The 13,472-nt window shown below is 34.6% G+C and overlaps 1 protein-coding gene and 1 pseudogene across 2 annotated transcripts; both read left to right on the forward strand.

Moving 5' to 3' along the window:
• Nucleotides 1-9,593: 9,593 nt before the first annotated feature.
• LOC120201828 (zinc finger CCHC domain-containing protein 10-like) lies at nucleotides 9,594-10,786 on the forward strand. Of its 2 annotated transcripts, XM_039202363.1 has the most exons (3): nucleotides 9,594-9,689; nucleotides 9,735-10,532; nucleotides 10,575-10,786. In XM_039202363.1, the coding sequence occupies exon 2, from the start codon at nucleotides 9,739-9,741 to the stop codon at nucleotides 10,504-10,506; it is 768 nt and encodes a 255-aa protein (XP_039058294.1). In that variant the 5' UTR covers nucleotides 9,594-9,689; nucleotides 9,735-9,738; the 3' UTR covers nucleotides 10,507-10,532; nucleotides 10,575-10,786. The 2 variants fall into 2 exon arrangements, with proteins under 2 accessions (XP_039058294.1, XP_039058295.1); XM_039202364.1 differs by lacking the exon at nucleotides 9,594-9,689 and having other exon boundaries at nucleotides 9,717-10,532.
• Nucleotides 10,787-12,458: 1,672 nt separating this feature from the next.
• On the forward strand, nucleotides 12,459-13,220 carry LOC120201799 (annotated as a pseudogene).
• Nucleotides 13,221-13,472: the final 252 nt, after the last annotated feature.

The raw sequence follows: 13,472 nt of genomic DNA on the forward strand, positions 1-13,472 counted from the left end.
AAAGAAGGATAAGAAGTGGGGTTTCCCATCTATTCCTCCAACTTTCTGTGATTCCAATTCTTGATTAACATGAATCATAGTGAAATTGAAATGCTTAGTCATTAGGAAATTAAGTTTCTTAGCCATGAAGTGTCATGATCCAAGTAAGTAGATTTCTGGGATTCCCTATGTATACTTGTTCATAGACATGGACGAGCGCAAAAATTTTATGTTAATGAGAGCGAATTTCTAAAATTTTAAGTGAGGCGAGAAATATAAAATTTTAAATGATAAAAATAAATTAATAGTAAAAAATTTAATTTTTTTAAAGAAACGATTTCGCTGTCCACCCATATATGCATCCTTAGCCATAGGGAATGGGAGAAGAAAGGGGAAAAGAAAAGTAGAATTAATGTTGCTTTCAAATGATTAGAGTGGCATCTCTTCCTATTTCCGAAGGGTTTTATGAATTCCAAGGATATAATTTGGGTAGTTGGATGAATGAAGATAATAACTAGAAGTTTCAGAATGGTCCGTTGCTTCAATCTTACTCTCAACATTGAAGGGGTAATTTCCTCACAAATTTAATACTAATTTTCAATGCAACTGCTACCCTTGTATTCTTTCATGAATTAAAATAGCAGCGATGTCTTCATGGGTTTCCCCTCCAACTGCTACCACTAGTCTTCTTCCCCTTGTCTGTGCCATCCCTTCCTTCCACTACAAAGGATAGACTATCGATTGCAAACTTATCCGACGTGAGATTAATACGACAACACACACATATATATAATGAGATGACATTAAAATTTCAAAGTAGATTAATTTTTTATTTTTATAATTTAATATATAAAATTATCAAACTGAATCTTTTTATAATAAGATGACATTAAAATTTCAATCTAGATTTATTTTTTTACTTTTATAATTTAATATATATATATATATGTTAAATCAAATATTTTAAATTTATTTAATAATTTTGAACTTTTATAAAAAAATAAAATGTTCGAAATAAATAATTAATTATGTTAAAAAGATTTCGTTTATTTTTTTATTAAAAATAGTTTTTTAAGATATTACATATAGTTAAATAGTCGTGAGTTCAATTTATCTTTATAATTTTTATTAAAATATTCATATTTGTATTAAATAATGATACTAAAAAATTTAAATGGAATATTTTAAGTTAACTAATAACTGAATCGAACATTTTATTTTTAATAAAAAAAATAAAATTATTACTAAATCAAAAAATCTGTTTGCCAGTTATATATATATATATATATATATATAAATAGATTTAAAAAATAAAAATAAATCTAGTTTAAAATAATAAATTTTTTATTTTATTATTAGAATATGTTATATAAAAATTGTTTTCAATCTATCCCAAGTACCTAGATTGGTTTAATGGTTTCTCGTGTGCACATTGCCTCTCTAAACTTGCGTTTCAAAACCCACCAGCTGCATGTATTTTTAGTATCCACTCTTTAATCATGAGGTGACACATATCAGTATCTAATTGAGAGATTAAATTTATTAAATTGATTTAAAATTATAACTAAATTAATAGAATGTATAAATATTAATGACTGAATATGTAATTATACCAAACTTTTTAACTACCATGTCACCTCTTCCGTTATAAGGTAGTGACTAATGGCTTGATTGAAACATTTAAATAGTTGAGTGATCTGATCGATCAAATCGAAGTATCGATGGTTAAAGTGAAAAGCGACAATAGTTGGGTGGTCACAAATATAGTTTACTTTTAGAGGGCATTTGGTAAGATTACCTCTTGGGATAACATTACTAGAATATAACATTACTATAGAAATATTGTATTATCTTGTTTGATTTATTTAGTAAAAATGTAAATTAGAGGTGTTAAAAAATACTCAACTCGGATGATGAGACTCGTCGACCTAATAAACAATTACTGGATATTTATATTAAAAGGGTAAGTTATATGCTTACTCAATGAACTTTGCTTTCTCTCTTATTTCACTCACCGTAGTTTTAATTTTTTCAATTTACTCACTAAACTTTAGACATTGAACTTTTTTTGTCACTCTGTCATTAAATAATTAACGACATTACGACATGACGACTTGTACTAAAACAACGTAATTTTGAATCTTTAAAAAGATCAAATTTAGATCGAAACAACGTCATTTTGATCTAAATAAAAAATTAATCTCTTGTGTTATCCTATCCTTTCATTTCCAAAAACTCCTTTGCTTCTCATTTCTGTGCGTTTTTATTGCTTTCCCATCTTTAGTGCTATGGCAATTCCCCTCTATATGAAAAAAAAAATGTGGGGCTTGACGTAATTTAGCACTCCCTTTATTTTTTGTCGCCTTCTGCTGCTCAATTCAATCTCATTTCATCTTGTAATAGACTTTTCTGCTTCTCTCTCTCGAATTTGTGTTCTTTCCTTGTTTACAATCTTTTGACCAAATCTTCCAGTCGTACTAAATTCCTTTTTTTCCCTTTGCTTTTAAGATGCTTACCTTGGTTTACATGGCATATGGATATAAAATTTTCATGTTTTGCCCTAAATTCTCTTCCAATTATGCTTTTGTGTAAGAAACCAACGATCATTCTAGACTTTGTTTATACACTAAACCAAGCTTTTATGTGAACCAAAATCACACAAAAGATCAAGCTTTTGGACTAAAATCACACAAAGATCAACACTTTGAAGGTGCGATTAAGATCGTGATCGGGGAAGGAGGATGAGGGGGTGGGTGAGGTGGGAGCCATTTTTTATTTAAATATTACACGTCATATTTTAATATTAATAAAAAATGTATAATCATTATATATTAATAAAAAAGTCACATCATCTGGCTGTTACAGAATAAACAACGATCGAATTATAAAAAAAAGAAAAACTTTAATACATAGAAATATTTTAATCATTATATTATCTAATTATGTAACGCATAATTAATATATTAAATTTATATTTTTTAAATAATTTTAATAAGTATTATATTTATTTATATAAAATATAATATAATATAAAAGAAATAATATTATGGTCTCGAATGTATAAATATATTATTTTTAATGTATAATATCTATTTTTTAATAACTTAAAGCTAAATATTATTTTAAATAATTACATTTAATAATATTTTTTACCTCATAAAAATATAAAAATTAATATATTAAATATTAAAAATATAAAATAATTTTAAATACTTAAATTTCTTTATATGTTACTAAATTAAACTCTTTGTATATTATTATTATGGTTATTATTTTGAGTAAAGTACAAAAAAATAAGAATTAAGAAGATTATTGTGAAAATAATTCATCTATCTAGGGGTATTTTTATTCAAAATGGTGGGAATTGTCTGATATCTAAGAATTTAGAGTTAATGATATTCTCACCATTTTAACCAAAAAATGCTACTAAAGGAAAAAATTATTTCCTGATAATAATCTTTTATATGAACCAAATATGGAAATATAATTTCATAAAAGATTATTTCCCTCGGTAATAATCCTTTTCGCCAATTAAATGTCCCCTTTATATTTATACATTCAATTCAGGGGCGGATGTATGATACTCTCTAGTGTAATTGCACACCCATTATTTAAAAAAAATTAAATTTAGTTTAAATTATTAATGTGAATGAGAAAATAAAGAATTTCACATACTTAATTTTTTTTAAATAAAGTATTAAAATATTGTACTCTCATCATTTATTTTCTAGATCTGCCACCTATTCTAAACACGAGTAGCAATTTTGTTATGTCGTATCAAATTAATAGTTTAGTGATTAGTTTTGTAAAAGTTATAGTTTGTTGACTAAACTAGAATAAACATAATAATTAAATTGCTAATAAATTAATCGGTAAAGTATATAAATGGTTATTTGACTTTAAAATATTGCTTTATTAAATTCTTTGACTAGTACAAATAATAAAATATTCCTATATGGAGTTATTTTATTGAGTCTATTGACTATTAAAAGTTACAGAATGATCCCTTAACTATTCATTATGTTCCAAACTCATACTTTTTCTATTAAAAAATTGACGACAATCTGAGTTGTACGATAATTTATTGATTGAGAAATGATAAAATCTAATCTCATAGTCTCAAACTACTATCATATCTCAGCCAATATGCTAACGTCCAACTAAGATGGTCGTTAATTTTTTTTAACGAAAAAAGGAAAAGTTTGGAACATAATGAATAGTCAAATGACCATTTTCTAACTTTTAATAATTGGGGTACTCAATAAAGGAACTTCGTAAAGTTTATAGACTATTTTGTATCTTTTAGTAGTTAAGGGGCTTAATAAAGTAGTATCTTATAAAGTCTTCTCTCTCGGTGCATGTTAGCAAGACTAACAGCGATTGAAGACGAGTCATCCTTTCATTCTGATTTCTCGACTAGATTGATTTTTTTTGATTCTGCTTGCGATTTGGGGGTTTTGTTGGCGATGTCTACGGGATCTGCAACTGATTGGAGAAAATTGTTTGCGGCGGGCAATGAGCAAGAATTAGATTTCTTCCCTCCAACGGAGATTGAGGGTTCGCTTATTGTGAAACCTTCGAAGCACATATTCGAGGAGGGGATCTTAGAATGGAGGTACGCTCTTGTTGGGTAATTTATAGGCTCGACTCCCAATTTTGGGTTGTTGCAGAAGACGATTGACCTGATGTGGAACAAGGCTGCTCCGGTGAAGGTGAGCATTGCGGGATCTAATCTTTTTGTTTTTGCTTTTACTGGTTCGTATGCCAGGGATTGGGTTTTAGAGAATGGTCCCTGGCATATTCAACACAAACCTCTTTTCCTTAGGAAATGGGAGCCGAATTTGAAGGAGCTACACTTCGATTTGGATCGCATGCCAATTTGGTTTCAGCTCTTCAATGTCCCCTTGGAATTATTTTCAAAGAGCGGTTTAAGCTACATTGCAAGTGCAATTGGTAAGCCTCTTCACATGGACTCTATTACAGCTTCTAGGGAGAGATTGGAGTTTGCTAGGGTTTGTATAGAAATTTCTGTAAATTCTAAAATTCCAGATTACATAGATGTGTTGCTTTGCGATGATTCTATTGCCCGAATTAAGGTTGTTGTTCCTTGGAGGCCTTCATCTTGTGTGGAGTGTAAGAGATTTGGGCATTCTGTTAAATTCTGCCCTCTGGGAAGAAGCAAGAATGGAGGGTAAAGCAAACAGTACATGAAGCTAAACTAGATGATACTGTAAATAATAGTATAGTTGAGGCTGAGAAGCAAAATCCTATAGTAGCTCTTGGAGGTAGCATTCAGACTGAGCAGATTGATCCATGTAATTCTGAAGGTGTTGTTGATACTTGTTTAGACAAGGCTCAAGCTGCTTCAGGGGATGGAGCTAAATATGGCACTAAACAGATCACTAATGAGGGTCCTCCTGGTAGCAACCCCCCATTGAAGCGTGGAAGAGGTAGGCCAGGTAAAACTACTATGGGGGGCTCCAAGAATAAATTTGAGATTCTGGCCTCCATTGATCCTGAACATTTGCAACCAGTTGAGGACTCGGGTAAGAAGCAACGAGCAGCTTCGCTTGGGGTGGCTAAACTGGTCCAGGATTTGAAATTAAAGAAGAAGGAGCAGGTTGACAAAGTTATGAAGCTGGAGGTTAGATGTTGTGCCTCTTCTTCCCTAAATCCCTTATGTTAATTTGCTACTGGAATGTTCGAGGATTTAATAATCCTCGCAAGCAAGGTAAAGTGATGAGGTGGGCTGGAAATTGCCAAATTGATGTTCTCTGCTTATTGGAAACTCGAGTTAAGGTTGATAGCTCTTTGGCTATTCTAAGTCGAAATTTTAGTGATTGGGAAGCTTGCTGTAATTATAATCATGCTGCCAACGGTCGAATTTGGGTTCTCTGGCGTAGATGTATGGATTGCTCAGTTGTTTTTGTTTTTGACCAATGTATTTCTGTTAGATGTGCTATTGGGGGTAACACTTTTATTCTTACTGCTGTTTATGGTTTGAATGAGGGAAATGGTAGGAGGCAGTTATGGAGTCAACTCAACTCTCTGGAATGTACTGTGGGAGATCTTCCATGGATATAGGTGGTGACTTCAACATCATCTTGAATGTCGAGGAAAGCTTGGTTTATGTTAGTTCCTCGACTTTGGTTGACAGTTCTGAATTCCGAAATTGTGTGGATAATTTGGGGATTTTTGATAACCCCTACAATGGTCCTTGCTTCACTTGGTCAACTAAACAGCAAGATACTTATTTGGCTCGTAAGCTTGATCGTGTCATGATAAACCCAAAGTGGATCGATGTTTTCCCAGATTCTGCAGTGGAGTTTCAGGCCCCTGGGGACTCGGATCACTGCCCTGCCTTTGTGTGGCTCCACAAGGCAACCCCTACTGCAAGGCCAAAGCCGTTCAAATTTTTCAACTTTTGGGCCTTGCACCCGGGGTTTTTAAACATTGTGAGAGATTCTTGGCAGCAACCAATGGTTGGAAATCCAGCTCAGGTTTTGTTCCAAAAATTGAAGAGGTTGAAGTGCTCTCTCAAGGCTTTAAATAAAGCTTATTTCAATGACATTTCAAATAAGGTGAAACAGAAGCGAGAGGAACTCCTTAGTATTCAGCTTACTAATCTTCAATGGGGTTCTGCTGGCAGCAGCATTGAGAATGAACTTCAAGTAGAAAGGGAGCTAAAAAATCTTGAAGAGGCTGAGTTACTATTTTACAAACAAAAAGCTAAAGCCAATTGGATCAAGGAGGGTGACCAAGGGACGAAATGCTTCCACTCAGTAGTGGCTAGCAGAAGAAAGAGTAATACAATCAGAGTTCTCTATGACCAAGCGGGAAATAGATTGGACTCTTTTGATGGTATTTCGGCTGAGGTGATTAAATTTTTCCAGAATCAGCTGGGTTTGGTAGATGATAATGTCCTGGGCAACACTGTTTCTACTATTAGGGGTCTTCTTAATTTCTCACTCCCTACAGGCGCTGACGGCGAACTGTGCAGAGATGTTTCTGATGCTGAAATTAAATAAGCCATTTGGGGGCAAGGCAATGATAAATCTCCTGGGCCCGATGGCTTTAATCCCTTCTTCTTCAAGAAAGCTTGGTCCATAGTGGGTGTGGATTTTGTTGCTGCTATCAGGTATTGCTTTGACATATCTTTTATTCTCCCTGCCTTTAATGCCACTGCTGTAGTCTTGGTTACTAAAGTGCCAAATCCTAGCCTTGTCAAGGACTTTAGGCCTATATCATGCTGCACAGTGATATATAAGACCATTACAAGGATTTTAGTGAGACGATTGTCTACTGTGTTCCCTAGCATGGTTTTAAAGAATCAAACTGCTTTTGTTAAAGGTAGGAGTATAGTGGATAATACCCTCCTTGCCCAAGAGGTTGTTAGGGGCTAGAGTAGAAAGAACATTTCCCCTAGATGTGCCTTGAAGTTGGATCTACAGAAAGCGTTTGATTCTCTCAATTGGGATTTCTTAGTTGTTGTTCTCATTGCTCTTGGCCTTCCTGCTAGATTTATTAGCTGGATTTCTGCTTGTTTTACCAAGCCTAGCTATTCGATTGTAATAAATGGCAGTTTAGTTGGTTATTTTAGGGGGGCTCGTGGTGTTAGGCAAGGTGACCCCCTTTCACCTTATCTCTTTGTGCTTGCCATGAATGTATTATCAAATCTATTGAACCTGGCTGCTCTTAAGGGGATTTTCAATTATCATCCCAAGTGTAAAAGGATTGGTTTAACCCATCTTTGCTTTGCGGATGATCTCCTCATCTTTTGCAAGCCCTCTGTTGACTCTATTAGTGGTGTCAAAGCTGTTCTGGAAGTTTTCTATCTCATGTCTGGGTTGAAGCTCAATATTAACAAAAGTGAGATTTTTGTAGCGGGGTTAACTGCTGCTCAATGCACTGCCATCAATGAGGGCACTGGTTTTAAATTAGGCAAACTCCCTGTTCGCTACTTAGGAATTCCTTTGGTGACTAAGAAGCTCACGGAGAGAGACTACCTTAGTCTCATTGATAAAATCAGAGCTAGGTTGACCTTGTGGGAAAATAAACATTTGAGTTTTGCTGGCAGGCTCCAGTTAGTGCGTTCTGTTTTGTTCAGCCTAACTAATTATTGGTGTAGGCAAGTTATGCTTCCTCGGGGGGTAATCAAGAAAGTTGAGCAGTTATGCTCTCGGTATTTCTGGAAGGGTGCTGATCTTCCTGCTAAGGGAGCTAGGGTGAGCTGGAGACAGATCTGTCTTCCAAAGTCTGAAGGGGGCCTTGGTGTTATTGATATACAAGGATGGAATAGGGCTTGCTCTGTGAGGTTGATTCGAAACTTATTGGCTGATGAGGGTTCCTTGTGGGTGGCTTGGACTCGGTCTTATGTTATTAAAAATGCATATTTTTGGCATATGGTTCCTCCTACTGATGCTAGCTGGAATTTCAAAAAGCTGTTGAAGATGAGACATTCGGTTAATCATCTCTTTGTTAACCGTGATTGTGCCCTCAGTACTAGGCAGATATGGGACGACTTGCGCATCGTGGCTCCAAAGGTTGCTTGGCATCATCTGGTTTGGTTTTCCGGGCGCATCCCTAAGCACAACATAATTCTATGGATGGCCATTTTGGATAGGCTTCCCACCCGGGTTAGACTGATGCGAATGGGACTAGTAATAGAGAATGATCGATGTCTCTTCTGTGATTTGGTGCCTGAGACTAGAAATCACATTTTCTTTGAATGTGGTTATGCTAAAAGCCTGTGGAAGGCCATCCTTCTGCTATGTGGAGTTAACCGAAGAGTAAGCCACTGGCAAGGCGAGCTTTCATGAGTTGCTCACTGCCTTAAAGGAAAGTCCCTTCTCACGAGAGTGTTTAAGCTTGCTTTGACAAGCTATGTGTATGTCATATGGAGAGAAAGGAACAACATACTGTATGGTGGATTGCTTAGGCTGATGAGTGATATCCTGCTGAGCATTAAAACTGATATCCAGATTCGACTCGATGGTTGGCCAATTAACTGAAGTGACTCTAGGAACATTGCCCTTTGTGTTAGCTGGGGTATTTCATAATTGTGATGTTTTCTCTGTTCCTTGTTAGCCTTTGTTGCATCTGTTCTCTTTGGTAATGCTTTGCTATTAGATGAATGATGTGTTGTAATGAGTTGGTTTTTTTTGTAGCAGAATTCTGCTTTCTTGGGTAATGAAATTGATTATCCAAAAAAAAAGAGTAGTATCTTATAGGATAGGGATCATTTGTGTACTTTACTCTAAAATAATTTTCCCAAAAATAAATTACCTTACGATGAAACAGACTAAAAAACCACCACATTTAATAATGGTTTCGTTTGACAAAAAAAAGGTTAAAACCTTTCCTCTTTGCCTTTTCTGGATCTTCGGCCGCCAAGAAGTTGCGGTGTGCTCTAACGTTCATATTCTCTTAATTTTCAATTGAAGTTTATTCAGGTTCATTAAACTTTCAATTGAAGTTTAACAGGGACTAAACAAAACTTTATTCAAGTTCTTGTTTTGAAGTTAGGGTTTTGTAACTGCTTTATGTTTCTTCTTTTCATTTTTTTCCTTTAATTATTTTAATTATTTGTCTTTAGTCCCTTAATTAGATTCTTTGTATAATGGATTGCCGTGTGATGAAGGATTTGGGTTGGATTGAATTTCTTTTCTTGGAGATATAGTAATTATATATCGGCCTAATCTGTTTTTTTTTTCATATTTGTTTTGAAGTTTGGGATTTGGGTCGGATTGAATTGGAAAGATGTCGGGTAACAAAGAAGAAAAACCTCAGGCTGCTGCTGATAGAATCAAGGCTGCAGCACTTTGTGCTGCCAAAGGCCTCAGTCGTGCTCAGGCTGAAAGGGCGGCTACTGCCGCTACTCGGAATGTTAATGCTTACGGGCAGAAGGAAGAAGGACCTAGTAGATGGCAGGAGAAAAGGGAGGCAAGGAGGCAAATGTATTTGATGAGTACGGAGAAGGCGGTGAGGTTAGGCGAAAGGAAAGACAAGGCTACGATGCCTACAATGGGTGCTTCACAGTGCCAAAAGTGTCTCCAAGCAGGGCATTGGACTTTCGAATGCAAGAACGAACGGGTTTACATGTCACGATCCTCTCGAACTCAGCAGCTTAAGAACCCCAAACTCAGGATGAAGCTTTCGATTTCTTATGATTTGGACATCCCAGATGGACAGGATAAGAAGGATGATGATAGATCTAAGAAAAGCAAAAGGAAATATCGGTCAGATTCCGGTACTGGTAGTGATAGCGAGGCTTCAGTTTTTGAGACCGATATTGATGCCTCGTCTGTCACGGGATCAGAATATTCTTCAGAGGGGAGTAGTACGGATTGCAGCTCATCCTCCGAGTCAGAGGAAGAGAGGAGGAGGAGGAGGAGGAAGAAGAAGAAGAAGCAAAAGAAGGGTAGGCGTAGGAGGTACAGCTCATCTTCTGAGTCTTCTGATTCAGACTCAGATTCCGATGATCGGAGCAGGCAGAAGAAGAGCTCAAGGTGTAGCAGAAAGCGCTGAATGAGAGAGGGTAGTACACAACATTGTCTGTTTTAAGCACATATAATTCTACCATATTAGAACTCTTTAAGGTTATGGTCTTGACTGGTACCGAAGATCAAGCCCTCCAAAATAAGTTTGCAAGATGATTGCATCCTTTTTTCTTCTTCTTCTTTCTTACACTGTTTTGTTATAACATAATTGAGATTAGTTTGTAGTTGTGCATTATCAGATTTGGAGATGTTATGAAATGATTGTAGCTTGAAAATTCCTATAGTAAGTTTCTGAGTATTTTGGACAACTAGATTACTTGTTTTTGAATGCTACTGCATGTTTACCCAATTTTGGCAATCCCTGAATTTGGTTATGCTGTTTAGTGGACTATCTTGAATGGGTTGCCATTAGAAAGTTCTTAGATTTGCTATGTGATTGGTCACTATTTTCGGTCTGTAGCTTTTGTTTTTGTGAGAATTATCCATCTTTTACGTATTCCACATAAACATGTTCAATTTTTAAGAATTTTTCACATGGTTAGAGTTCTTACTCATTGCAGGGTTTTATTCTTGTTCTCTTTTTTGGATATATTATTGAGAAAAATGAAGTGTTGGAGGATGTATATATTTAGTCCCCAAATTAATTATCTAAAGACAGAAACATTGTCGTTTTAATTAGCTAAATCAACAAAGACTTAAAAGATTATAGGCTTAATGAAGAAGAAGAAAAAAGAGGCCTATAAACGTTTTTTTAATTTAATTCAGTTTTTGTTTTTTTATTCAATTAAGACTCTTAAACTTACTTTTTAAATTAATTTAGAGTAATTAAAAAATAATATTTGTTCAAAGATAATTTTGAACGATTTGACATTGAACGTCTATATCTCTATCTTTTATGATGCTCGAACTTGAGGCCTTAAAAAATAATAACAATTTCTTTACTATTAAAGTCACCTGATTCGTGCATGACTTTGAATTTAAGAAAAAACACGTGGTCCTGTGATTAACATTAATTGTTAATTTTAATTATTTTTAAGTTCTTTTACCGTATGTCACAATATGATAATACCACATGATATTTTTGGGTTTAAAAAAATTATGTTAAAAATATTTAAAATTTCTAAAATAATTTGAAGACATAAATTTATTAATAAAGTATTTTAGATTTTTAAATAAGTAAAAAGTAATTATATAGTATTTAAAATTTTCAAATAATTATAAAATATTTTAGATTTATTTTGATAGTATTTGGGTTGGTGGCAAACATCTTAGTTTTAGTTGATATAAGGGTTAAGTGAAATTATTTAATTAATGAAATGCAAATGAAAAAGTAAGAGCCGGATCCAATAATGCTTTAGAAAACAACTCAAAAAGTACATGAAGTAACATTGAGGGAATCCTCTTCTTCACGACATCGAACATGTGTATCACTATTATTGTTCAGCTCGTTCCCATTCTAACACGTTTCTTAGACATATACCGTGCGCCATTCATTCTTTTTAAATAAAATTCATACATTTCTTTTTTCAAAAAGTGACCTTCGATTTTCTTTTGTTCTTTTACTTCTGATAAACACGTACCTTCGAAAGACGTGACTGATGTAATACACTTGTACCCGTACATCAGAAAAGGATGTTATATAGCTTTGTTAGGTGTTGTTTTGTTAAATAATTAGAAGATAAGGAATTGTAAGTAAATATGGCAAAATTTTATGTTGTTTAATTTGAACTAGACGCAGACTTATTGGGCCGGGGAAGAGGTCTACGGGAGAACCCACTTCTAGAAATATCGGTTCGCTTCTCCCAGTTTCTGACGGTAGCAAAAATACCGAAGAAAGCAAGGTGGCAAGAGCCCGCCAAAGTAAACTTTCTTCGTTTCCAACTTCTAACCGAACAAGATGAGTACCATTCTCACTTTCCTTTACCCTTTCCTTCGTTTCTTTCATTTACTTTTCTCTGCACCTAAATTTTGTTTTTGTTGTTTTTTTGGTTTGATTGATGAAGCAACAATATTCTCTACCCTAAAGAAGACAGGGAACATAAGATTCTTCTCTACGCCTGCCGCAACTGCGATCACCAGGTTCTTCTTCTTCTTCTTTATATATATATATAGCTAGCTATATCTTACTTTGGTTATGATATACAAATAAAAACCTAAATCTAATAATTTTTTGTAAGACTATAGGTATGATTCTCCTGTCAGAATGAACAATACTTTGTGGTTTAAGGAGGTTTTCAATTTATGCAGGAAGTAGCTGATAACAACTGCGTTTACAGAAATGTGGTGCATCACTCGGCCGGGGAGCGGACTCAAATACTGGAGGATGTAGCGAACGATCCAACTCTTCCTCGGACTAAATCCGTCATTTGCGATAATTGTAAACACGGCGAAGCAGTCTTCTTCCAGGTCAACTTCCTACAGGCTTCAACTTTCTCTTATTTCGACATGTTGGACATTACTTGAACATTTGTTTGCTTTAGATATTTGCAGACAATATACTTTGACTGAGAAATGGTAGACAAGTTTAACTGGAAATGAGCATTATGCATGCATGGAGTAGTATTTAGGGTTGTGATTTTGTTTCTTCTGGCGACAACTTGTTGTTTGTGTTCAGGAAAATGCAAGAGGAGAGGAAGGTATGACACTGTTCTTCATCTGCTGTAATCCCAACTGCGGACATCGATGGAGAGATTGAGTTTCTCCCCCATTACTTGGCTCAGCAGGGATGGTCCGAAAAAGAGCGAAGAGGGTCTGCTAAAAATTTTAAATTATAGTATAAAAGTCTATGTTCATATGTTATGCTTGGACACAGACATAAATGAAGAGAACATTCGATGAATAGTTTATAAACAGTTCAAATAACGTTAATTTGCTAAGCTAAATAAATATGTATGATTAATTTTTTTTATGTTCATTCAATAAACAAACGAACATGAATAAAAATATGTTCGTTTCGTTTATGTTCACAAACAAACTTATTAATGAACTCGTTTA

The sequence above is a fragment of the Hibiscus syriacus genome, unplaced genomic scaffold (assembly GCF_006381635.1).
Source record: "Hibiscus syriacus cultivar Baekdansim isolate YM2019G1 unplaced genomic scaffold, ASM638163v2 tig00008013_pilon, whole genome shotgun sequence".
In the NCBI taxonomy this organism is placed as follows: Eukaryota; Viridiplantae; Streptophyta; class Magnoliopsida; order Malvales; family Malvaceae; genus Hibiscus; species Hibiscus syriacus.